At 38.2% G+C, this 27,846-nt stretch overlaps 1 protein-coding gene and 1 long non-coding RNA gene across 5 annotated transcripts in view; one reads left to right on the top strand and one right to left on the bottom strand.

The window, feature by feature from the left end:
• The window catches only part of MYOM1 (myomesin 1), a 181,679-nt gene that overhangs the window by 85,348 nt on the left and 68,485 nt on the right, over window positions 1-27,846 (bottom strand). For both annotated transcript variants that reach the window (XM_056823747.1, XM_056823748.1), the window contains exons 11-14: window positions 23,805-23,946; window positions 16,444-16,643; window positions 14,539-14,595; window positions 5,077-5,201 (exon numbers count right to left, since the gene is read on the bottom strand). In XM_056823747.1, coding sequence (XP_056679725.1) covers window positions 5,077-5,201; window positions 14,539-14,595; window positions 16,444-16,643; window positions 23,805-23,946 — 524 coding nt within the window. The remainder of the gene's footprint in view (window positions 1-5,076; window positions 5,202-14,538; window positions 14,596-16,443; window positions 16,644-23,804; window positions 23,947-27,846) is intronic.
• LOC130458387 (uncharacterized) overlaps window positions 1-27,846 on the top strand; it is a 50,848-nt gene that overhangs the window by 5,228 nt on the left and 17,774 nt on the right. Inside the window, exons 2-3 of one of the 3 annotated variants that reach the window (XR_008917677.1) lie at window positions 6,519-6,655; window positions 12,503-14,682. This is a non-coding gene — a long non-coding RNA (uncharacterized LOC130458387). Of the gene's footprint in view, window positions 1-6,518; window positions 6,673-12,502; window positions 15,083-27,846 lie in introns of those variants that run through there. The other 2 variants (XR_008917676.1, XR_008917675.1) reach the window with 2 other exon arrangements.

Raw genomic sequence — 27,846 nt, 5'->3', positions numbered from 1 at the left:
TGGTTTGGCAATTTTCTGTTTCTAAGACATAAGTAGCCCTTTCAGGAAAAATCTCAGTTTAAATCAGTTCAAGAATCTACTATGTGATCCTGGGCAAGTCACTTAACTCCCATTGCCTAGCTCTTCTACCTTAGAACCAATACACAGTGATTTTATGAGGGAAGGGAAGGATTAAAATTAAAAAAAAAAAAAGGAATCTACAGTCAAAGGTTAACTGGATGCATAGTTCCTGATATGCGATCTTCTAGCAATGACAAATAAAAGTTATTGTTCTGTGTGCCCATTAAGTTTAGGCAAATGTTTTGTGAGGAAGATAAGCAAATATGCTCAAGCTTTTTTCTGCTCCTTAAAGAAGAGTCTATGAACAAAACACTACACAGTAACATGAAATGAGAGTTCATCCAGGGGACTTTTCCTCCTTTTCCCTATCTACTCATCTCCCATTCCTCCTAGTGAAGTCATAAAGGGAATGCATGTTGGAGAACCTAGAAAATTTCATTTCTCTTCCATTAAAAAAAAAGTATAGTATAGTCTAAGGTAAAACCAACTGAAATGGGAAGTTAGGAGAAATATGGATTCAAATCTCATGCCTAACACTTGGTTGTAGGATGGTGGTCAAGTCACTTCCCTATCTGAACTTCAATTTTCTTATCATTTGTAAAATGAAGGTAATAATAGTAGCTACATTTTAGATTTATTGTACAAATTAGAGTAGTATATATGGAGCACTTTATAAACCTTAGAGTACTATGTACATATCAGCTATTATTAATAATTTTTATGAAATACATGTCATGTAATACCTAAAATGTGCTATTAGAGGGTTCATTCACAGTAAGTCCATATTCAAGATGTTCCAAAAGATTGACCATTACACAGCCAGTCTTATAGGGCTTCTATTACTTGTTTGCCATAATACAGTATGGCCACCCTCACCTCAGGCATGTATGCCTCATATGGATGACATCCTAAATCATAACTACAAGGACATCTTATGTTAACCTAGTCTCTGGCCTGAGCGTCTGGAGTCTTCTCCTGTGGTTTGCTGCTACTTCTATGTGCTTTATTTGCTCTCTTATCTGTGACAGAGGCATTGAATATCCTTTAGATGTCCCAACAGGCATTCTCACCCAAAATGTTGGGAGTGAGGAACAGAGGGAAGGAAGAAGAACAGTCTCTACTGATTAATTACAAAAACATTTTTCATAAGAAAAGTCAATAGATCAAACGTGTTCATTAGAGATGATCTTAGACTCAGGAAGACAAGCTTTCATTTGGTTTGTGCTATGTAAACATACTCGAGCTATTCCTCTGTATTCTATCTTTCAACATGGGATGATTCCACATTGACATATCTCCCTTGATGAACTGTAAAAATCCTTAAAATTAGGGACCTTCTCTTCTGATTCTGTTGTGCTCCCCCAAGACACCTAGTATACTGCTCTAGCCATGATACATTTTCCACAGATGTTGGTAGCCAGTGACTTTTCTCTCTCAATAGATGTGCTGATAAAAGCATTCCATTATCCATTACAGGCTCAGCTATGCTTAGTCACAGGAAAGTTCTAAAACCTGATGGAGGAAATAGGGCAGATATGGCCAAAGTTGATCAGAGGTCTAAGATGAGTCATCTGAAAAAATGGATTCATTTACACAACACTTCCTTCCTTCCTTCCTTCCTGCTTTCCTTCCTTCCTTCTGTCCCTCCTTCCATCCCTCCATGCTTCCTTCACTTCTTTCCTTTCCTTTTTTTTTTAAAACTCTTACCTTCCATCTTGGAATCAATTGATTCCAAGACAAAAGAGTGGTAAGAACCAGGCAGTGGGGGTTAAGTGACTTGTCCAGGGTGACAAAGCTGGGAAGTGTCTGGGGCCAGATTTGAACCCAGGACCTTCCATCTCTAGACCTAGCTTTCAATCCACTGAGCCCCCCAGTTGCCCCCTTTCTTTCCTTTTCAGTGGCTGAAGACAGGTGAGAAGGAAAAAAAAAGGACGTTTCATAATTTAAAATAATTTTAAGGAAAATAATAAAGATGAAGACTAGAGAGATACTGAAAGTCTTATACAAACTGATTCAAAGTAAACAATCAGGAAGACAATATATATGTATATATGCATAATAATTACTATCACATACCTTCCCCTCTCAAATTAATTTTCATCTACATATATCTTGTTCCTAATAATTATTTACACATTATATTTCTTTGTATCCTCAGTGCTTAACATAGTGCTGGCACACAGTAAATAATAAATACTTGTTGACTGAATATAAATGGAAAGAACAGGAGAGAGAGAGAGAAAGAGAGAGAAAGGAAGGAAGGAAGGAAGGAAGGAAGGAAGAAAGGAAGGAAGGAAGGAAGGAAGGAAGGAAGGAAGGAAGGAAGGAAGGAAGGAAGGAAGGAAGGAAGGAAGGAAGGAAGGAAGGAAGGAAGGAAGGAAGGAAGGAAGGAAGGAAGGAAGGAAGGAAGGAAGGAAGGAAGGAAAGAAGGAAGGAAGGAAGGAAGGAAGGAAGGAAGGAAAGAAGGAAGGAAGGAAGGAAGGAAGGAAAGAAGGAAGGAAGGAAGGAAGGAAAGAAGGAAGGAAGGAAGGAAGGAAGGAAAGAAGGAAGGAAGGAAGGAAGGAAGGAAGGAAGGAAGGAGGGAAGAGAGGAAGGGAGGGAGGAAGGGAGGGAGGGAGGGAGGGAAGGAGGGAGGAAGGAAGGAGGGAAGGGAGGAAGGAGGAAAGGGAGGAAGGGAGGAAGGGAGGGAGGGATGGAGGGAGAGAGGAGCTCTGTAAAAGTGGAATAGTTAAGTCTGGCCCTGATGAAGACTTAAAATGCACCTTTCTCTCTTTCTTTTGCAGAGTAGGGCAACTTGATTCACTTTTGCCTACCTCAGTTTCTTCATCTGTAAAATGAAGGATGATAATAGCATCTCCTTCACAAGATTGTTGTGAATTTAAAATGAAAGAATATTAAGTGCTTACCACAAAGCCTCACATATAGTTTGTACTTAATAAATGCTTGTTTCCTTTCCCCGACTTCCACAGCATCAGGAAGCTTTGGCCACATCTCTATCCTAGTTCTACCTTGTGTAAAACCAAAGAACTTCTAAGAAACTAAAAATTAAAGACATTTCTCTAAGGTACTCATTTGTAAAATTAGACTGTGCTATAAGATTTCCTTTTCCTCTGATCAGAAGCTGGAAGATGCTTGTGATAAAGTTTTTTTGCTGTTGTTAGGGTAAAAGAAAGATGTACTTGTCAAAGAGGTCAGTTAACAAGGGAAAATCTATGGCCCTTGGATTTTATCTTCATTAGTATGTGAAGGTAGAAGGCATTGTCAGGAGAGTCCAAAGAACATTTGCATGTCAATATATAATTGTCATTCAATTTTCATGTTTCCATAAACTCACTTAGACATGTAGCCACTTTACTTGAGTTCTCACAGATTTAAATTACTGTAAGAAACTCCCAAGGACAACTAAGTGACTGCTGGGTGTTGGACTCTGGAGTCAGGAAAGATGTCTTCCTGACTTCAAATCTAGCCTCTGACTTGTTAGCCGTGTGACCCTGGGCAAGTCACTTTTAACCCTGTTTGCCTCCATTTGTTACCTGTAAAATGAGCTGGAAAAGGAAATGGCAAACCACTCCAGTATCACGAAACTTTGGGCAGGCCTAATTGACTAAACAATTCAAGAAGAGACTCCTCATTGGTCTTCCTAACAATAAATTCCTGACACCCCAATTCATTCTCTACACTCTTAACAGAGCATTCTCCCCCCAAACCCTTCTCTCATAAACCCTGCTGGCATGGGCATTGTACCCCCAAACTCAGGTAAAGCAGGGAAATTCCTTTACTCCCTTTCTGTCCTTGTTATTCCTAATCCAATAACATCTGATAACTTCTATAAAACCCTTCAATTTTTATCATCCTTGGACTGTCCTTTAGATTTGAGATGGACATAGATGGACATAGAGATGTACCTCCAGGCTACACTTGGATACCATCGGACTGTATCTCAGACATCCATCTGTCCCCTAAACTATGAGGGTCTTCAGGCAGACTCCGGTCAGTTGACCAACCCCCCACCCCCAAATGCCTGAGTGTTTACCACTCTAGAATCACATCTTCAAATTCCTCCAGGAATTGATGCAGAGTGAGAGGAGCAGCACCAGGAGAATATTGGACACAGAGACTGATACACTGTGGTACAATCGAATGTAATGGGCTTCTCCATTAGTGGCAATGAAGTGATCCTGAACAACTTGGAGGGGTCTATGAGAAAAACCACTATCCACATTCAAGGAAAAACTGCAGGAGTAGAACCATAGAAGAAAAACAGCTGCTTGATTACATGGGTCAAGGAGGATATGATTGGGCATGTAGACTCTAAATGATCACCCTAGTGCAAACATCAACATGGAAATAGGTTTTGATCAAGGATACATGTAATACCCAGGGAAATTGAGTGTCGACTACAGGAAGGAGTGGTGGGAGGGGAGGGAAAGAATATGATTCTTGTAACCAATGAAAAATGTTCTAAATTGATTAATTAAAATTTTTTTAAAAAATTCGAATCACATCCTCACCATGACACAGCATCACATCCCCACTGTTGTAAAGAGTATATAATCCCCAGAATTGATGGATTCTGGAAGCAGCCTTCCATCTTGCTGTTCCACCTATACTATCCTCCTGGTCATTCTCAACATTACTTTCTAAATTAATAAATTTCTCTTTTATTTTTAAGCTAAGTTTTAGAATCTTGCATTCTTGCAAAAGGTATCCTTCCCAAACCCTGGGTGTTCAACTTTAATACTCCACAACATGAGGAAACTGAGGCAAACAGGAATAGTTTACTTGCCCAGGGTCACACAACTAATGCATATATTAGGCTGAATTTGAATTTAGGAAAAGGAATCATCCTGACTCCAAGCCCAGCACATTATCTCCTGCACCACCTGGAGACTCAATGAAAGACTTCACCAAAAAGCTAATGCCCTGTGGGACAATGACAACTCTGAGGTTTAGAAGTCTCTTTACTTAGGAAAGCCTTTAGAAATATAAGGGAAAATATTGACACTGAAGCTTTACCTTTTCCACAAAGTACATAATGCCCTCATGACCTCGCTGACCAGGCGGCTTCCAGCTAAGCACAACATAACTCCTGGTGGATTCTGTCACAGAGAGGTCAGTAGGTGGCCCGGGAACAACACCCTCTGAAAAACAAAAACAAAACTAACATGAGTACAAGACTTACACGTTCTGGATAACACCAGTCTCCCCAAGAAATCACCTGATATTTCCATACTGTTTGAGAAACTGAATAAGAGAAGGCTGAATGATACCTGCCCAATAAGACAAGTACATGGCACATGGGAAAAGGGGATGGACCCAGAGTCAAGAAAACATGAATTTGGGGAGAGCTAGTTGGCTCAGTAGATTGAGAGCCAGGTCTAGAGACAGGGAAGTCCTGGGATCAAATCTGGCCTCAGATATCTCCTAGCTGTGGGCACCTGGACAAGTCACTGAACTCCTGTTGTCTAGCCCTTACCATTCTTTTGCCTTGGAACCAATACACAGTATTTATCCTAAGATGGAAGGTAAGGGTTTAAAAAAAAAAAAGCAGAGAAGTTCAAAACAACCCTGCTTGCTAGCTATGTGACCCTGGGCAAGTCACTTAATTTCTATATGACTCAGTTTCTTTATATGTAAAACAGGGATAATAATAGCATCTACCTCTCAGGGTTATTACTTCAGGATAATATCTATAAAGCACTTTGTAAACCTTAAAGTAATATCTCAATGCTTGCTACTATTAATTGAGTAGAGCAGGAAGTACCAGAGAAATGTGGAGGAATGGAAAAAATCACTGTGGACTTGAGGGTTCAGGAAAGTATTAAAGGATCATAGATTTAAAGCTGGAAAGGATCCTAGAGGCCATTGAATACAAATGCCTCATTTCACAGGTATGGAATTGAAGCTGAATGGTTAAAGAACTTGCCAAAAATAACACAAGGAGTAAATAGCAAGCTGGGATTTGAACCTAGATCTTTTGACCCCACAGCCAGTCCTTTTTCTGCTTCATAAATAAAGCTGAACTTACTCTATGTGCCAGAGAATTGTTCCTTTGCAGAATGGCTGTGACTTTATTTCTTGCCCTTACAGTAAGAAGTAAATCACTAACCAACCAATTAATAACATGTATTAAGTTCCTACTATGGGCCACACACAGTGCTAAATGCTAGGGATACATAGACAACAGTTAAATAATTATTGCTCTCAAGGACTTCACATTCAAAGGTGGGGGACAACAAATACATACATGTGTGTGTGTGTGTGTGTGTGTGTGTGTGTGTGTGTGTGTGTGTCCTAGTATATGCAGAATAAATATGAAGTAGTTTGGGAAATGGGTTAGCATCTGGGAACAAGAGAAGCTTTTTGGTTCTGGTCCAAAGTTTTCACTGTATCAAGGTCTTCTTGTTGCTGGAGCCTCATGTGGATCTCCTAACTACTTTGCCTTTCTTGCTCTTTAGGTTACTGTGGATTTCCTGGTTCCTGATGATCAGCTCCAGGCCTTGGCCCACTATCCTCTAGAAAGTCTCTTCCTATTTCTAGACTCCTTGTTGAATGAATCATTGTATTGCTGCTGCTGCTGCTAACACAATACATTGTATCCTTTGCCTCCTACTCACCTATTTTCTTTTTTTTTTTTAACTCTCATCTTCCATCTTAGAATTAATACTATATACTGGTTCTAAGACAGAAGAGTGATAAGGAGTAGGCAATTTGGGTAACACGAGTAAGAAATGTCAGAGTTCAGATTTGAATGCAGGACCTCCCATCTCTAGGCCTGGCTCTCAATCCATTGCTCCACCTGGCTGCTTTCCTGCTCATCTGTGTTCAACCCATTGTCTTGCATCCAGGATGAACTACTCATCAAGCTCCCCAGATCTGTTGTTGTTTAAGTCTCTTCAGTTGTGTCTGACTTTCCATGGCCCCATTTGGGGTTTTCTTGGAAAAAGATACTGGAGTGGTTTACCATTTCCTTCTCCAGCTCATTTGACAGATAAAGAAACTGAAGCAAACTGGGTTATGTGATTTGCCAGGGTCACACAGCTAGGAAGGATCTAAGGCTAGATTTGAACTCGGGAAGATGAGTCTTCCTGACTTCAGGCTGGGCACTTGGTCTACTGTGCCATCTAACTGCTCAACTCTACCACTTTCCAAGTACTTTCCCAGAACTAGGCTGCTCCCACTCCTGACTTTTGCTCTGTCTCTCTCAATACTGACTTCTACCTTGTGCCTCCTAAATCCATTACCACCCATATTCCCTGTACTGCCACTGGGCTTTAGAGAAGAGGTAAGATTTTTAAAAAATAATATTTCAATATTTTTTCCTCAATTATATGTAAAAACATTTTTTTAACATTCATTTAAAATTTTTTGAGTTCCTAATTCTCTCCCTTTCCTTCACTTCCCCCTTTTTCTCTTATATCCCTCCCTCTTCTCTTAGATCAAGCAATCTGATATCAATTTTATATGTGCAATCAGGTAAAACATTTGTCAGCATTAGTAATTTTGTATGAGAGATCTCAAACAAAAAAAAGAGAAAGAAAGTGAAATATAGTATGTTTTGGTGTGCATTTAGACTCCCATCAATTCTTTCCCTGGAGATGGGTGATATTTTTCATCCTGAGTCTCTGAGATTGCCTTGAATCATACTGTATTGCTGAGAATAACTAGGTCATTCACAGTTATTCATCAAAAAATACTACTGTTACTATGTACAATGTTCTGGTTCTGTTCACTTTTCTTTGTATCAGTTCGTGTAAGTCTTTCCAGATTTTTGTGAAATGATCCTGCCTGTCATTTCTTACAGCACAGTAGTATTTCATTATAATCATATACTACAACTTGTTCAACCATTCCCCATTGATGGACAAAAGAGGTAGGATTTAAATAAATAGGGAAGAAAGGAAAGGAAATGGGAGCAGGACAATAAAAAAAAGCCAAAAGTTGGGAATTAACAAGGCATATTTAGAGGACAGTATGATTGCTCCAATGCTTAGGAAGACTTTCAAATAGAACAGTCATAATTTTTCTGCGCAGGGAATGGATCTATCTTTCTATTACTTTTTTTTGAGGTAGCAAAGAACTAGAAACAGAGTAGGTGCCCATCAATTGGGGAATGACTAAATAAATTGTGGTAAATGAATATAATGGAGCATTCCCATTCTATAAGAAATAATAAATACAATGAATACATCGAAGCATGGAAGGATCTACATGAAATGATGCACTATTAAGGAAGCAGAACTAGAAAACAATATACATAATGCAAATGGAAAGACAACTACTGCCCCCAAATAAATAAATAAATGGTTCAAAATTTCAAAGTATAAACTAAACTCCAAAGAAGAGATATGAGAATATATCTCCTGTTCCTTTGCAGAGATGTTGGGGTCAGGGCAGAGGTTTGGGACTTGTAAATACTGTCAGATTGTTTCAATGTATTGATTAGCTTTGTTTGTTTTCTCTCTTTTTCTTTAAAAAAATATTTGATTTATAAGATGACTCTTTGGGAAGGATGAAAAGAAAGAATACAAGGGGAAATCTGCATGGCACAAAAAACAAAAGATATCAATAAAATTTATTTTTAAAGAAAAAGAAATCAAGAGATATAAAAGTCACAGCTGAGTGCGACATGGCCCATAGATAGACTATATAAAGAAAGGTGGTTTCATCATGCATACCAAGACAAATGTAATATGAAATAGTTGCATCTCCCTTGCCAATGATGGTAAAGTATTTTGCTCATAGATCACTGGCATATGAATGAAGGAATTATAGCTGCATAGTGGTTGGAAGGGTGTCACTTGTAACATGGCCATGAAAAGCTAGACAGAGGTATCCCATGAAGGACAAGATGTAGGAATTTTTGAAGTTAGGTGGGATGAGAAGAGGAGGAGAAAAAGACAAAAACAAAAAGGAAGAAAAAAATGGGCATGGAATCAGGAAGCTTTCCTTGGATTATAACTCACTCATTGGAGTTAACATTTGACTTCCTCTCATTCCTAAGACTAGTACTTTCAGTAGAAGCTTCACCTTGTAAATATATAAGCTTTACTATTTCCCTGTAGGAAGCAATGGCAGCAGATACCAGGGGAGCCTTTTTAGATATTGAGATTTCAGCATTGCACTACCAAATTTTCATTAGTTTTTTGGTTCCCTAACTTGCCCTGCAGAAAGAATGGAGACAAGTAGGTAAACTCATAGCCTTCTAGGACTAGAAATATGGAAGGAAATAGTTTTAGAAAATGGGTGATGGAGTACTTAAAATTTATTTTAACTCTTGGTTTATCATTCATCTGGTTTTGAGTAAAAGACCTTTTACCTTACTATAGAATTGTGTGTTTAATTCTGTCTAGATTGAAGAGATTCAATAGAAAAATGGCCTGATGAGCAGTGGCTTTGAATAAAGAATGGGTTCAAATAGGTTCTGGGAACCTGAATACAGCAAAGGAGACGAGACATTTTTTTTCATGAAACATTTGGTTATCCTGTCTTGCAGTGCTCATGATGAGCCTAAACAAAAAGTCTGTTATAAAAATAATTGCAGGGGGGTAACTAGGGAGCTCAGTGGATAGTCAGGTCTAGAAATAGGATGTCCTGGGTTCAAACTTGGTCTCAAACACTTCCTAGCTGTGTGACCTTGGGCAAGTCATTTAACCCCCATGGCCTAGCCCTTACCACTCTTCTGCTTTGGAACCAATATACAGTATTGATTTCAAAATAGAAGGTAAGGGTTCAAAAATTAAAAAAAAAAGATAATTGCAGGTTATATGACAATATCTACTATGGAAGATAAGGAGTAGAGAAATTCTATAAAGAAAATTGTGGGTTTTTAAAAAAGAATTAAATAAAATTTCCAAGTTAAATCATCATATACTTTTTATTATTAATGACTTAAATGAAAATGTGGTTCAGGATTCAGTTGTGAAAGAAGTGAACCTATCCACATTTTCTTATTCTTAGTGATTTGCATCCTTGCTCTTCCACAGATGCTCCATAGAGAATCTACCCAATATTCTGAATGCCTTCCTCTAAGGCTTGTTACATTTCTTGAATATGAAAGCAGTGTTAGATATAAGTGGTGTGTTTAGGCTTATCCACTCATGATCTCCTGCTTTCCTACATCTGTTTCCTTTTCCAATCATACATTTCCTCAGCAATATCCCCATATGACTGCTTGAATATAAGGCTTCATTGCCCATCAATTGGGGAATGGCTGAACTAGTTGTTTGTAATTGCAATAGAGTACTGTTGTGTTATAAGAAATAATGAGGAGGATGGTTTCAGAAAAACATGGGAAGACTAATATGAACTGATGCAAAGTGAAGTGAACAGAACTGTAAGCTGACCGGATGATATGGTCCATTTGAGTCTCATAGTGAGTTTCATAAGACTTTTTCCCTTCCTTTTGCTGTTTCAGAAGATCACACTACTTATAGTCTTCCAGAATCTTCTGTAGTGTTTTATGAATACATTTATATTCTAAAGTAACTTGTCTTTGGCTGTCATTCTTTCTCCACAAGGAGATCAAGGAATTGTTGGCTAATGAGATTTCTGGATTCTTTGTCTCCTTGTTGTGGCAACTTTTTTTTTTATTATATCTTGGCAATCATGAAGGTCAGTCTCTTTGCCTTTTGCATTTCCTGTGTCTTGGCACTGATAGTTTGATTGTCAGGTTGAAGCTATTACAGCTTTTCACAGTGGAAAACATGGCTAAAGTATGAGAAATAAATGAGTCCAAAGGCTTGTAAATTACTCAGAAGTCTCATGCCTATATATCATGAATACTTTCTTCCAAAAGAGAATCAGAAATTATGAGACAATATCACAAAATATGAAGTTGACTATATTGTAACAGACTCTATGAAAGTCATTTATGAATCATAAACCCTTATACAGTTAAATCATCATGTTTGAACAGAAACCAAAAATCACCAACAACACTGGGTTCTACAACAAACTTATTTGTATTCTTAAATTGTATTCTTAAAAGTTAAATTTGCACAGAGAAGGATGGTGAAAGATTATGAGCCATATCACCTTATAAAATTGTGAAAAACTTTACAGGAAAAAATAACTTTATAGAAAGTATAGTGTGAGGTTGATCTAATTGGCCCAATTGGCCCAATAACATTCAAAGATAAAACCAGAAAAACTACAAATAGAAAAAAAGGGAAAGATTTGTCAACATTTCTGTAACAAGTTATTTGCTGCATCAGTGATAATAAAACTCCCACACACAGACTCATACAGCTCATTACCTCCCAACATATTCTACAAAGTAGAAATTGCTCTAAGGACAACGAAAACAGAAAGAATAAGTAAACTAGATTAGACAGAAGAAGATCATGCTGGAGATGATATAATTTAAGGGTTCTGAAATGTTACTAATTCTTACAATTTCTAAAAGAGGGAAGATATTAAATGATTGAAAAAATCATAGATGATATTATCCAAGACATAAATTACATAATTATTGACCCATATGCTAATTTTCTCATGTCTATGAGAAACTTTTGTGAAGATGATACACAAATGCAGCAAAACAAAGTCTCAAGATAACCCCAAGAGACTCATGATAAAAAAATGCTATCCCCAGCCCAAGAACGAACTGTTGAAATCTGATTGCAGATCAAAATATACCCTCTTTGTGTGTTTTTTATTGAATGTGTGATATGTCTTCTATCACAACCTGGGGAATATGGAAATATGTATTGCATGAAAGCACTGGTATAATATATATCAGACTATTTACCACCTGTGGGGAGGAGAGAGAATCTGAATCAGAAAATATCAGAAAACAATTGTCAAAAGTAGTTTCTACATATAATTGAAAAAATAAAAGAAAGTTTTAAAAAGATGATATACATATGGACTGAAAGTACTCTTGATGAAAACATGGAAAAGGAATAGACAGACATTCATAACTGATATTTCACAGGAAACTACATCTTTATGGGTACATGACTGATTGAAAGATGGAGTAAATGTATGATCCCACTGGGTTTATTTTTGTTGTTGTTGACTATAAAACAATATTTGATTTGGTGAATCAGAGAGTAGCTTTAAAGACTTTTTTCAAACAAAGTTCCACAAAGATAGACATCTATCTATAAAGATGTCTATAAAGTAGATAGACATCTATCTATAAAGATAACTGTGAAAGATAATATGGTGGCAACAGTGGATAAAGCTCTAAACCTGAAGTCAAGAAGCCCTGAGTTCAAACCTAGACTCACACACTTGCTAGTTGTGTGACCTGGGGCAAGTCACTTAACCCCTGTCTGCCTTGGTTTCTTCATCTGTAAAACGGGAATAATAATAAGATCTACATCCCTGGGTTGTTGTGAAGGTAAAACGAAATAATAGTTGCAAAGCACTTTGCAAACCTTAAAGTACCAGTTATATTATGATTGATGATTTAAGATTCCTTCATAGATGTAAGGATAGAGATAACTTTGCCCAGTGGTCCTGATTACAGTATTAAACAAGATATAAAGCAATAAGATGTATCCCTCTCCCTGAGAAATGTATGTGCTCTTGAAGAAAAATAATCTGTATGTAAGTAAAGACAAAGTTTACACAAAGTAACATTGAGTGAGACACTGCTAATTACTATAGAGATCAGGAAAAGCTTCCTATAGCAGGAAGCACCTGAATTATACTTTGAAGAAAGCTAAAGATTCAATGAGGTAGCTAGGTGGTACAGTGAATATAATTTCAGGCCTGGAGTCGGGAAAACTCATTTTCCCGAGTTCAAATCTAGCCTCAGACACTTACTGGCAGTGTGATCCTAGGCAAGTCACTTGACTCTGTTGGCCTCAGTTTACTCCTTTGTAAAATGAGCTGGAGAAGGAAATAGCAAACCCCTCCTATTTTTTTGCCAAGGAAGCCCCAGATGAAATTACTAAGAGTCCGAAACAACTGAACAACAACAAGGGATTCAATAAGGCAGTAGAAGGGAGTTTTATAGGCAAAAGCACATGGGAAAAAGGGATGGTGAATATGCAGAACAGTTAGTAGGTTAGTTTTACTAGAATAGAGAATGGGGAAGAGGAGTAAACATGAAGTAAATTTGGAAAAGTGGGTAGGAACCAGATGGCAAAAGGCTTTAGATGCTTTACTGAAGAGTTTTCATTTACCCTAAAGGCAATAAGGAGTCATTTGAGGTTTTTTGTAAGGAGTAATATAGGCAGATCCAGTTTTTATATCAATTCAGGAACTGTATGGAGGATGCATTAGAAACACAGACAAAACAAGTTGCTGCCACAGCCAACTTGAACTAGAATACAGGCAATGTGTATAAAGCAAAGAGGGTTACAGGATAGAGACATTATGGAAGTAACATTACCAAAATTTAGCAATGTAATAACTAGGAGGTTTGAAGGAGAGAGAAAGAATCAAAGGGAACTCTGTCTGAATTTGTGTGCCTGGAAGGATGATTGTCAGCAAATGGGGAAATTTGGAATCAGTCAATTAGACAACTAGCACTTATTAAGTGCCTATTATCTCAAGGAACGTAGCCTAATGGGAGAGATAACATGCAAACAACCATGTACAAATAAGATAGAGAGGTGTAGGTATGATATCATATTATATATGATAAATGGAGTTATAGTCTCAGAGGGAAGGCACTAAGAATAAAGAGGATTGGGCAAAGCTTTTTGAAGAAAGAGGGACTTTAGCTGAGGCTTGAAGGAATCCAGAGTTAGTTTAGAGCAGTGATAGTGGACCTATGGCATGGGTGCCAAAGATGGCACACACACACAGTACTCTCTGTGGGCATGCCCTCCCCCCTTCATTAGTAGGAAGGCAGAGAGACTTGGGTGGAGCTGCTCTCCTCCCCCTCTCCACTGTGCTGGATGACATTTTTTCACATCCCCAACTCTCTTCCCAGAAGTCAATGGGAGCACACAGGAGGTAAGATAGGTGGCTTACAGAAGAGCTAGAGGGGAGGGGAGCAGAGTGCTCAGGCCATACCCCTCCCCCTCTCTACACCTGCTGAGACCATGCTTCACTTCACCCACCCCTCTGCCCAGCAGCCCAATGGGAATGCTTTCTCCCTCCCCTGTGGGGTAAGGGGGGGACAAGGCAAACCCAGCACTAGGTGGGGGGGAGGGGCATGGCACTTGGTCAGGAGGTGGGGTTGGATGGGGCCCAGCACTCAGTCTCTAAAAGGTTTGATATCACTGGTTTAGAGGGAAATATGAGTTCCATTTGGGATATGTTTAATTTAAGAGGCAGTAGGGCATTGCAAAAAGATTATTGACTGGATCTGCATTCAAATTGGGCCTCTGATGCTTACTACCTTTATGGCCATTAATTTACTTACACTTCTTGAGCCTCCATTTGTTCATTTGTAAAATAAAGGTAAATAGATTAGATGGCCTCTGAGTTCCTTCCAATTCTAAATCTATGATCCCATGTCTACAAAAATATATTAATCTGTTGCAATAAACCTTTGGAAATCATGACCTTTACCTGCAGGTTCCTCTTCAGTGACGATGATCTGTCCAGTCCAGGGCGCAGAAGGCTGACCTTAGAGAAGCAAAAACTGAAAATTAGAAACTGTTCCAAAATGAAAATTGGCCACTATTACACAATCAACCAACTATTTTGAACTATGTGGGTGACTCATTTGATCAATTTGGTCAAAACTATTTGATTATTTCTCTTCCCTGCTTTCCACACCCACCAAATTGTGACTAGTACAATTATTGTACAAAATGGGTCCCTTCTATGTGAAAACCTAATGTTTGTAAAGGAAGGGGGCCTTGGAAGATGTTTTAGATATTTTACTTGCCCTCTAGGAGTTTATTCTGGTTGGGACAGTTAGATCTGAGCTCAAATAAATGGTTGAATGAATGATTTCCAATAATGCTACCCTTGTGCTTTATATATCTATATATAAGAATATAGAGGTAGATATATAGATATGTAGAACTAGTTGGCACAGTGGATAGAGAGCTGGACCTAGTTAGGAAAAATTGAATTTCTATATGGCTTCAGAGATTTACTATCTGTATTGACCTTGGACAATTTACTTAACATGTCTGCCTTAGTTTCCTTATTTGTAAAATGAGGGAAACAATAGTATTTATCTCCTAACATGAGGATTAAAGGAGAAAAAAAATTAAAAGTACTTTGCAAACCTTAACATTCTATATAAATGTCACCTATATCTATCTATCTATCTATCTATCTATCTATCTATCTATCTATCACTATCATGATTATTATTGTTATGTCATAGTTCAAGGTCTCCCCAACCACTGGGAAGTTAGGTGTTTTCTTTTCAAACATACCTGGGGACAAGATGCATGCATTAAGGCTTTATTTAATATTTAAGATTAGTCATGAACAACGGAACCTGTTGTTTTTTTTTATAACTAAAGGAAAAAGGACTCCAGTCCAATTTGCAAAACTGTTCTGCTTGGAAATTGGGATATACTGTGGATGGAATTTTTGTCTTAAAGGGACTTCGTCAAAGCAGATTTACTTGGGGGCAACTGGGTAGCTCAGTGGATAGAGAGCCAGGTCTGGAAACAGGAAGTTCAGGGATCTAATCTTGCCTCAGACACTTCCTAATTGTGTAACCCTGGGCAAGTCACAATACCAATTACCCAGCCCTTACTGCTCATCTGCCCTGGAAACCAATATCCATTCCTTTTTTTTTTTTAATTTAATAACAAGGGGTTGTCAAATGGGATTAAGTATCTTGCCCAGGATCATACAGCCAGGAAATGTCTAAGTCTAGATTGGAACCTAGGTCCTCCCAACTCCAGGCCTGGCTCTATCCACTAAACCATCTTGTTGCCCCCATATCCATTCTAAAAGAGGTGAGGGTTAAAAAAAGGGGGGGGGGGGGTAGCTGGGTAGCTCAGTGGCTTGAGAGCCAGGCCTAGAGATGGGAGGTCCTAGGTTCAAATGTGGCCTCAGACACTTCCAAGCTGTGTGACCCTGGGCAAGTCACTTGACCTCCATTGCCTAGCCCTTACCACTCTTCTGCCTTGGAGCCAATACACAGTATTGACTCCAAGACTGAAGGTAAGGGTTTAAAAAAAAAAAAAGAATTTGTTAAAAACAAACACTAATTTTTTGATGCGCTAGTATAATCATCAAAAATAATTTTCAGGCCCTTGGAGTCCACATCTCTGCAGCACAGTTAACAAAGTAAAACTTTCAAAATCAAACAAAATCAAACCTCAAGAGAATAAGGAAGTTAATGAACTAAGATTTCTGGGGAGGCGAATTTGTTCGGAAAAGATGCTTTACTTCTACTTCCCTCTAGTGTCTGTGTGGAGGAATGAACAGAAAATACTACCTCTTGTTGGAATTTGAGTTTTACAATTCTTTGGCTTATGGAAGGTGCTTAGAAATGCTTACTTTTAAGCCTGGCTCTATCAACCGGGTCCAGTGCTGCCACAGGTTCGGAAACCCGGGACGGAATGCTTATTCCAGTTTTGTTCACAGCTCGGACACGAAATATGTAAGAACGACCTTCGATTAATCCAGTGATTGGGAAGCGTGCAAATTTGACGGGTGTGTCATTGCACTGGGACCAGATGTCTGTGCCTACCTCGCATCTGAAGGAAAGAGAAGCAAGGATTAGGAGGGCGGAAACCACAGAACGTGGGCGTGGCGGCCCGGTTCCGTGGCTGTATACAGCTGCCAGCAATCAATGGCTGGATCTGGGTGACCTGCACGTATCATCATCACACCATCTGCCCAAACGATCCAAGCATCGCGTGACTGCTGCCACTTAAAGTCTTCCGGTTGTACTGTCGCTTCATTAAGAAGGAAAAGGAAATTTGAATCTATTCGAGGCACATTCCAGCCTCCTCTGAACACCTTCCGAGTAGGACTCTCACTCTGTGCTAACTACACTATTTATGATTTGCGAAGCTGGGACCGTGTAACATAGGCCTGGAGAGAAAACGGGGGGAAACGTCCCTGTATAGAGCTCCAGGTAGGCTTTGGCATTGGCTTACCCAGGAGCATCTGAGAAGAAATAAATGAGAAAAGCGCTGAAGTCCTCCATAATCTAGTCCCATCCCCTCCCTTTGCAGTCTTCTTTCCCACCCCTAAATACTCCTAGATCCAGTGACAATGGCTTCCTTGCTAGTTCTGGGACAACACAGCCCATCTCCTGACTCAGGGCATTTTCTTTGGCTGTCCCCCATCCCTCTTCATCCTTGCCTCCTGGTTTATCTGGCTTCTTTCAAATCCCAGCTAAAATCCTCTAGAATGGGAACTTTTCCTAATCCCTCTAAATTCTAGTAACTTTGCTCTGCTGATTATCTTCAATTTAGATATAGATATAGATATGCATATATATTATATAGCTTGTTTGTACAGTTGTTGGCATACTGTCTTCTATCAGATTTTGAGCTCCTTAAAGGCAGATACTATTTTTTTTCTTGCCTTCCTTTCTATGTCTAGTACTTAGCATAGTGTTTGGCTAATAGCAAGTGCTTAATACATTCTTATTGACTGACAAAAGCTGGAATCAGAGGATCTGAATTCAAATCTCTTCCAGTTGGGCATGACTTATGCAAATGATTTGACCTTTCTCAGCCTCAATGTCCTTATTTCTAAGATAAAAAGACTAGTTGATTTCTAACCACTTTCAGTTCTAAATTCTATGATCACATTTCCAAATAATTCCCCACCACCATGATACTCTAAACTGTACCACCAATTAATTGATTCCCTTATGTTAACCAGTGCCCTTTCCTGGCCACCTTTAAAAGTAGATAAATACAGGGGGCAGCTGGGTAGCTCAGCGTGTTGAGAGCTAGGCCTAGAGAAGGGAGGTCCTAGGTTCAAATCTGACCTCAGACACTTCCCAGTTGTGTGACCCTGGGCAAGTCACTTGACCCCCATTGCCTAGCCCTTACCACTCTTCTGCCTTGGAGCCAATACACAGTATTGACTCCAAGACGGAAGGTAAGGGTTTAAAAAAAAAAAAGTAGATAAATACATTGAGTCTCCAATACCTGGGTGAACTTGAAATTATCAAGCATATTTCTCTGGGGAAAAGAAAGAATAGTATGAGAACCCTGGGTTCTTAGAAATAGAAGAGCTAATGAAATGTAGAAAGTCTAAGGAAAGGGAAGGAAAAGGAATATATATAAATATATATATATATATATACACAATATATATACAAGGAATATATATAAATATATATACAAATATAAAATAAAGCTATATCACAATTTCACCTGAATAACAATCTCTGAGGATATTCAATATCAGATTTAAGCATGTAGTATCAGTGTTATTTAGTTTTGTTCCTCTGAGAACAATAGTTGGACAAAACATTTCCAATCCAAATCCAAAGCTACATGACCAGCCTTTTTATTTGGCTTTAATAACTTTAGTTCATCTTTGTACTGTGCTTTAAGGTTTTTAAAATACTCAGCATTCTCATTGGAACTTCATAATAGTCCCATGTGTTAGGTGCCACTATTTATCATCTTCATTCTATATATAGTAAAACTAAAGCTGAGAAATGTTAAATAATTTTCCCATGATCATAGAACTAGGAAATAGCAGAGCCAGGCTTCAAATCCAGGTTTTCCAGACTGTAAGTCTAGTGTTCTCTCCATCATACCACATTGCTTCTAAAGAGGCTTAGGTGGTATTTATTTAGAAATGGAACATATTTCTCAATGTTCCTAGGATTTCAAAAAAAACCCCATAAATCCTATAGGTACTACCTCTCATCCTGTCTTCCTGTAGAATGTCGATTTAAATTTAATCTCTCATATAGTTACAGTTTTTACAAATGCCTTCAAACTGCAGAGCTTTAAACTTCATCCAGTGTTGGTCCTAAACTATCAGATTTCTTGATTGATATTTGCTGTGCCACACAATTTCCCTGCCACCTATATAACTGAGATCTGGATCACCTATGGGGAATGGAGACAATATCAGCACAGAGAGTAAAGCAGTGATTAATAAATACTGTGTAGTTTCAAAAGACCATGCATGGGGTGGGTGGATGGATGGAGAGGGCTGAGATCATCTTTGTGTTTATTTCACATAGTTTTGTAGTTTAATAAAAGAACTTAACGGGTTTTCCCTATCCACTGGCATCCAATCTGTGAAGTGTTGGAGCTTGAGTTGCAATGACAAAGTCAAGCCAAAATGGGGTAGTGGCAAGATGACTGATTTGGTACCTGAATTTCTCCCTGGCCTTTATTCTTCTCGTCTGTAATAAAAAGGGGAAGGACTAGATGCTATCTGTGATCCCTTCCAGTTTTAGCTCCTATAATCCTTATTCTAAGCCAGACCAAAACTAGGCTAATCTAGCAATTCATGCTAGAGGGTTAAATGCAAGTAACAGGTGCTGGTGGATCACAAAGTGGCATTGTGTTAAAATTATACTTTGTCCTGACAGTATCTATCTATATCTTCCTGACTCTCTCTCCCTTCTAGTCAGTATATAGTTTGTAAGTAATCAGTATAAAGGGGCAATAGTAAGAAATAAGATTGCAAAGGGCAACCTGGAAGTCACAAACAAACATCCCAAGATCAGGGCAAAATGTACAAATTGTATCATATAGTAACAAAAATTCACAGACTGATAGTAATTGCTGATCCAAGCAGATACCATTTAGGTTCTGCTGTCAGGGTTCTGGATCTATATGTAAATTCCAGACCTCCACAGTTCCAGACCAGCAAAACATCAAAAAAGTACTGATAACTTCAAGATGAAAACTTTGAAGTTTACCAATAACTTTAAGATGATTTGAATATGTTTATGAGTTAGCCCCAAGGTAGCATAGATTGGTCAGTTTTTGTCCTTCAAAGAAGACCAAAATGATACCACAATGTTGGGGTCAATGTACAGTGTATCCAACTCTGTCTAATCAGACCGATATGAGACAGATATCTCACATGAACATTTGGGATGGAAATGTCTCTAAATTTTCACATTTCATATTTCTTCTGAGTTACTACAATTTTGCTTTGCTCACAGAGCACAGCATCTTCTTAAATGCAGGCAAGCCATGATTGATGATCCCGTGCCAGTGTTTGCTATGTCTCACAGCCAATACCAAAGTTCTTTAGATTTAGACAGTTCTTCTATTACTTCCTCTGACCTCCATGTGAACACCTGCCTTGTGTGAGTTCTCCATAAAAGTCTTTTAAGCAAGCATGTATTTGTCATTCAAACAACATGGCCAGCCCATTAGTGTTACATTTTATCCAATATTTTGGATGTACTATCCAGTACAGTTGGCTCAAGAAAGGACCTTAATATCTAGGACCTTATCTTGCTGGGTTATCTCCAGAATCTCTCTAAGATAATTCAATGCAAGCAGTTCTTCCAAAAACCCTACAAAAATGAAGCCACAAACTACTTGTGCCCCAGGATTCTTCCATTTCCATCAGGTTCATGCTGCCTAATGCTCCCAATTCTAATCCATGGTTATGTGAATGATTCTCTGCCTCTCCCCTTCCTCATTCTCTTCCTCACACTGCATGCCTTCCTTCACCATCCCACTTCCACCCCTCATCCTACCATTTCCCCCTCTACCCCTTTCAAGGTTTGTCTGCCTGCTCTCTGTGTTTTAAGTGTTAAAACCTTTTCCCACTGTCAATCATGTTCCTTCTTGGTGGTCATGCAAAGAATTGGGTATGCCTACTCGCCATTTCATAATTTCATAAATTATCATTTCATCCATTTAAAGCCAACTTTACTTGTTAAAAGATTAGAGGATTGCTTTAAAAGTATACTAACTCCTCTGAATCTTCAGAATCAGCATAGCAGACAGCTAGATGAGAAAGATATTCTCCAGAGATCATGTGGAGCTTCTAACCATCATTCCCCTTCTGTAGAACCCCTTTATACCTCAAAGGGCAAAGTAGTCAAACAACTTTCCCTACCTGTTTACAGAACCAGCCCATCATCATGCCCTTGGAGCCAAGACCTGCCATCTAAAGAACCAAATCAGGCTGCCAGAGAAGGGAAATAAAAGGGGTAGAGGAAGAAAAAGAAAAGTCCTTGGCCACCCCATGTCCGGGTGTCGGCACAGGCTTTCAGCCTCTCCACAGGCATAGTGGAATTGGCCATCCCTCTCCAGCAATAGCCAAAATCCTACTACAATCCCTATGACAATTTCCTGCTCCTCCCTGAGTGGAAAAGGAAAGAGAACCCACTCTTATTCCAAAAAAGGATATCGGCCATAAAACTGGGCTCTAGGAGTAAGATGGAGTCCAGACATTAAGAGGTAAAAAGTAAAAGAGAATTCCTGGCTAGGGATAGTTGTGAAGGCCAAGAAGAAGCTGTGACTGAAGTAGCAGGGGGTTAGTATGTACTTTATGTCCTTGATTCACCAAGATAAAAGTTGGCAATTACCAATGAAGTCAGACCAAAGATTGCTAAAGCACAATTCCTGCTGGGCATGAGAGATTCTTAACCAACTTCTCGGTTAAATGTTGCATGTATATTTAAAATTCCTTGGATTGTACATAGGTCCAAAGGTTTCAGTGATAGCAGCACTTTTTGCACATTAACATAATTAATTTATTATTTTATTTCCTCAGTATGTCCTGAAATATTCTATACATTCTACACATTTCTAGTGAAAAAAAAGGCCTGAATAATTCTGGTTTTAAAAAGTGCAAAAAAAAAAGGAGAAAAACAATCTTGTTAATTCTGAGCCATCCAGTTCTATATGAATCAAATTAATTAGATAATTTCTTAGGTCTTCACTTGCCCTGCCTAAACATAGCTATTGTAAGATACAAAGTCTGTTAATAAACTTAAAGATATCTAAATATTTCATATAGTAGTAGTTTAATACTAATAGTTCCCCCTGCCCCACCACATCAAATTAATACCATGCACTGCATCATGTATAGTTTTCTTAGCAACTATGTACTCATATTTAAACCATGCACATAACATGAATATAGATTTTAATATGCTTATTAAACTGAGATACAAAGATATTAGTGCCTTCCCAAAGCTACATAGCAAATAATCCAGTTCTTCTGATTGGGATCCAGAGATTTAATTTTCAAAGTAGCCTCAATGAAATGTAGAGATTTCTAGAATGCTTGTCAAATAACGCATCCAGACAACGATATGCATTTGGATGGGCAGTCAACTGAGTCAGTCTATCAGTATACATATTTTGGACATGCACTGCAGATGGACAGTCACTTGAAGCCAGAACTGAATAGAAGGGGAAGAGTGGTTTGGGTTTCATTTGGGAAAGTACACAGCTCTTTCAATGACTATAAGCTGTTCCCTGAAACAAAAGCTTATCTTTTTGACAACAAAATTATCCAGGCCATGTAACATGGATATGAAATGTGAAAGACTACAAAATTCAAAAAACCAAAATTGAGGATTATTTGAAGGGCAATAGAGAGACCTATGATGGATGGGAATTAGCCTTTTATTATCAATAATGATGGCATAAAATGTATCATCCAGAAAATGTCTGATTAGTAAAAGGAGGCAGACTAGTAACACTATTGAATCCCTGGTACCTGTAGAATGTTAAATAATAATAATAATAATAATGAGACCTTAAGGAAGCTTCCAGAATGTTGATTGGGTTGTTTCTGGGGGATTTATGGAGGAAATGGGTCACATAGGATGAAGACTTATGGGTGATATGTGATCTAAGTGTTTTATATAATAGTAGTTTAATAGTAATAGTTTCCCCCTGCCCCACCACTTTGAAAGTGTGTCTACACAGATGAGAACACTAATCTATTAAAGTAGAGGTTCTTGACCTTTTTAGCAATGTAGGGAAGTTTGTGGACCTCTTCTCAGAATAATTTTTTTAAATTGATCATTTAAAGAAACACTAAATTTCAATTAAAGATCTGTGAAAATAAAGATATGTGTGTATACACATATATGTGTATTCATGAGTTATGTGTGTATATATTTTCCATACAAATTCAAGGCTCCTGCTATAGACAGACAGCTGCTATCCATAGACATCTAGCTAGATGATGTAGTGTCTAAGGTTCAAGACTTGGAGTCAAGAAGACCTCTGTTCAAAATTTGCCTCCGGTTTTCTCAGGAAGACCTAACTAGCTAGTCAACAAGCCTTGGACTTGAATACAGGAATATGTGAGTTCAGATCCAGCCTCAGACACTTACTATCTATGTCATCCTAGGCAATTCATGTCACCTCTGTCTACCTTAATTTCCTCATCTTTAAAATGAGTACGATAATAATAGCACCTACCTCCCAGGATTGTTGTGAGAATAAGATGAGATGATATTCATAAAGTGCTTTACAAACCTTAAAAGCCCTTAAAGCACTATATAAATACAAGCTATTATCATCATTGTTATTCAATATTATTATTATAGCTATGTTACCCAGGGCAAGTCACTTCACCTCTCTGTGCCTGAGTTTCAATGTCTATAAAGTGGGAGCAATAATAGTGCTAACCTCACTGAGCTCAAATAAGTTAACTTATATAAAGTGTTTTGCAAACCTTAAATCACAATGTAACCATTAACTATCACCATCATTCTCAACCTCAGGTTAAAACCTTTGGATTCAAGTATTGACATAACTTCAATTGGGAATCAGAGTCAAAGTCTGTCTTTAGAAACCCTGACACTGGCTATTTACATGATCAAGAAGTACCCAAATAAACATGTTTCCCATGGACATGGTGTAACCAATTAAACATGTTTTCCTGACTCCCCGAGTCCTTCAAAAGGCTATAAATGGCTTCATATAACACTGACTTACTTGTCAATGAAATAACCCAGGATTGGGCTCCCTCCATCCACGGCAGGCTGTTTCCAAGAGATGATGACATAATCTTTGTTGGCATCTAAGCAGACTACATCCAGGGGCGAAGCAGGAGCTCCTGCAATCTCGGCATCAGCATCTATAGAAGAAAGGACATAATTTCATTAAAATTCTCTCTAGATTCCTCTAAATCTAACTAGAAGTATTAATTACAACGAGGTCCCATTATTATGAATAATAAAACCCTGAAAGAGCCACATTATTTTAACCAACATATTTTCACTGAACTAGAACCAGTGACCATATTTTACATAATTATACCTTTGAATACTGAAAATTCAAATAATAGATAATAATAAGAACAGTTAATATTCAAATTGTATTTACTACATGCCAGGCACTGTGCCTTTAAGCACTTTACAATTATTATCTTATTTGATCCTCACAATAAGCCTAGGAGATAGGTACTATTATTATCCCTGCTTTATAGATAAGGAAACAGAGGCAATTGGGTTAATTGATTTGTCCAAAATTATATAGTTAGTGTCTGAGGCCAGAGGGAACTAAGATCTTCCTGAGTCCAGATCCGTTGTGCCACTTTAGTTGCCTCTACAAAGGACCACTTCAGGTCATACTAATAAAAACTTCTCTGTTGTCGAAATGCTTCTTCTTTCTACGGGCATTTAAAAAAAATGCATTGAAATATATACTGAAACTTTGTTCAGATCCTGTCCTACCAAGCTTTAACCTTGTAGTCTTTTTATCTGCAGTTGGATGATCTTCACTAAGTAAGAGCTCTTATTCTTCCTTTCCTGGGAAGAAATCTTTACTTTAAGACAACAGTGGATTCTCTCAGAATCAATCAATCAATAATTATTAAGTACCTACTGATGGAGCTGGGCAGTGATAGAAGCAGGACCCTCATGTTCTGAAAACTTGTATTTTTCACCAGTTAGCACTAGTTATCACATATTGTACTGCAAAATCTATGTTACTAATCGTTTACATTGGTCTTGTACTTTCTGTATTATAAATCACCTATATTAGTCTGGTATTGTTCTATTTTTACATTAGTTTTGTTCTATCCTGTATTATTAATCACCAAAGTGGTCTTGTACTGCTCTGAATTATTCTTGCATTGTACTGTGCCTTCCCTATGTTCCCCATCTAGATAAGGGCATTCCAAGAGGGTAGCAAGACCTTTTCTATTCTGACAAATGATGACAAGTAGGACAATGGAGGGAACACAATGTGCACTGAAGATTCTTACAGTACAGGAGAATCCCTCAAACCTGCACATGCCCCTTATTCCCTTAATGATGTCCTTAAATTCACCTATGATATGTCAGACCCCCAAACATTCTTCAACCTGAACTTGTACCCTTCTCCTCTATACCCATTTTCTGGGGCTTTCTGCATAGAACTCCCCAGAAATCCTAGGGGCAGACTATTCTGGGGAAAAAAAAAGTGTCACCTCCCCTGGAATGGGAGGTGACAAGCCTCCAGACCCTCAAGAAATGTGCCAACCCTGATTTACTACTTAGGCCATTCCATCAGCCTAGGCTATTACATCACCCTAAACCTCTTTTTCTTTCAAAAATGGAGTTTTTGCCTCCAATTCTTTGGACGAGATTCTGCTATAAACTGGTATGTTTTCCCACAACACTACTCTGTGCCATGCAGTCTTTACAAAGACAAAAATGAGATGGTCCTTGCCTTCAAGCATATTTCATTCTATTAGCAGAAACATGTGCCCATGTTAATGTGCATATACATAAATACAGAATACATAAGGTATAGAAAAATAGAGAATGAACAATTACCTGCTAAGGGATTTCTTCAACCAAGATTTGACTGTCTAGGGAGTTTATTTGAGTACTTAAGTGAACAATGAGTGTGGGACCATTCCTCTTCTCCAGTTCTATTTGAGATTTACTGTATCTGAAAGATTCAGCACTATGTGGTCATTCTTTTGACAAACTTCTTTGAACCTAACCAACGTGGTTCTTATAAAACAGACCATAACCAGGGCATTTTAAAGACTTTCCACCTTCCTAAACTCACCGGAGACTGTGATGCTCTGGCATAACATTCACGGATCTATAGTTACTAGTGCATTATAACAAGGTAATGGAATAGGATTCCAGTGGAGTCCAGGAAGCATTCAAATAAAAAGTTTCCATTGGTCGACAAGTCAAAGCATGCCTCGGAGATGGATATAGTTGTGTAATTCTGATAACTCGGATGATATAAATGAAAGAGAAGGAAAAAAAGCAACCAAAACAAATAATCTTGCTTTGCCTTCTGGAAGCATATGCAAACTGGACTTCTTTTGAGTTTTGCCAATCTCTAAGACTTGATATTTTGATTTTGGAAGATAAGGAAAAATATATTCATGGAAATCAAATGTTTCTGAGCTAACCACACTTAATAAAGGATTTCTCAAGCAATAACTATATTCCAGATGATCTTATCTGATCACAGGAAAAGGCTAGACCTGTATGAGGGCCTGGGACTATTTATGAAATAGGATATCCCTGCATTGATACTTAGTCGGTGATGTGAGTCCTGGCTCAGGTGAGGTTGTAAACTAGGATTATGTTTTGAGGAGAAAAGGACATGGAAATGAAAACTTTATAACATTTTCAAAGAGTTTATATAAAAAACTTTAACACTTGACGTGATTTCTCTGAGGACCCATATCCCTTTTGCCAGTTTTCCCTAGCATTTGGTCATTCCCTTTACAAGTTACAAGGGAAAAGAGTTAAGACCCTAAGGAGCCACACACTGAAGGGAGAGCTGTGTTAGCTAAGCAAACATTTTCTTTTCCTCAGATCTTCTTATATTTCAGTGACTTCTAAGTTGGGAAAAATTACACTACAGAAATGTTCAAACCACAGGATACTAGAGAGGTCATAATGGAAAGATAGCAACATGGAAGATCAGGAAAATTTAATTTAATTTCTAGGCTGCAACTTCCCACTTCCTAGTCATGTAACTGCAGGCAAATTATAAGTATCCTCTTTACATCATTATCAGAAAAATCCATGTATAATTTTTTGGCCCTCCCTTCATAACAGAGAAAAAGTCTGAATTTTTTCTTTTTCTTTTATCAGATGTTATAGTACTTTATTATAAAACCTAGGTTAAGTATTTTGTTATAGGCTCTTTTATGCATTTATGGGTTTCTAAATTTTTCTTGGGTCTTATGCTAGCCTTTGCATGTCATCTGTGGCCTCTCCAAGAATCCCCAAAAAATCCCATTTAATTTCTTATGTCGACCCATGATATGCCAAAACCATCATGAGGAAAGTCATTATATGGAAGGGATGCCTGTACTTAACTTCCCTGAGACTTAGTCCCTTCATCTCTACAATAATGAGGATGAGCTCTAAGATCTCTCCCATCTCTGAAAGTCTAGGATCTAGATTAAGCCCAAAGATGTTAAATGATTTATTCAAAGTTTCAAATCAAGTTAATAGCAGAACCAGGAAGGAAACCTGTCTCTTCCCTCCTAGTTTTTTTTTCCTTTTTCTTTTTCCTACCTTTCACTATCATTCTAAGTTCAATACATCAGTATTCTAGTGCTTTGCCTAAAGATAGTGGAAGTATAACAAAAATTTGTCACATGAATGAGTTCAACCAATTTCATGGAGGATATGCCACCTCTCTCTATCCACTACACCACATCCTGAAGACTCTGGAGTCCAGCCTCACCTCTAACACATACTGGCTGAGTGTCCCTGCCAAACCACAACTTTTTAGTGCTTAACCAGAGGAGTACATTGGGCGGCCCAACATAGTCCTAGAAACTTTTGTTGTAACTAGCTCATTACTTTCAAAATAATCAGATTCTAGATTTTTTGTGTTTGTCTGTACACACTCATACTCACTTTTATTCTCACACACTTTCTCTCCCCACCTCCAATCTACTTGTTGCCCTTCTAGGATAAATTCCTCCTTGCATTTATCATTTTTCCTCAGTAGAATCAAGTGACAAGGTAAAGTTCTTTGAACATACATCCTTATTTCTCAAAGG

The sequence above is a fragment of the Monodelphis domestica genome, chromosome 3 (assembly GCF_027887165.1).
Source record: "Monodelphis domestica isolate mMonDom1 chromosome 3, mMonDom1.pri, whole genome shotgun sequence".
NCBI lineage: Eukaryota > Metazoa > Chordata > Mammalia > Didelphimorphia > Didelphidae > Monodelphis > Monodelphis domestica.
Note: the sequence above shows the minus strand (reverse complement) of the source record. Positions and strands in the feature narration are given on the sequence as shown.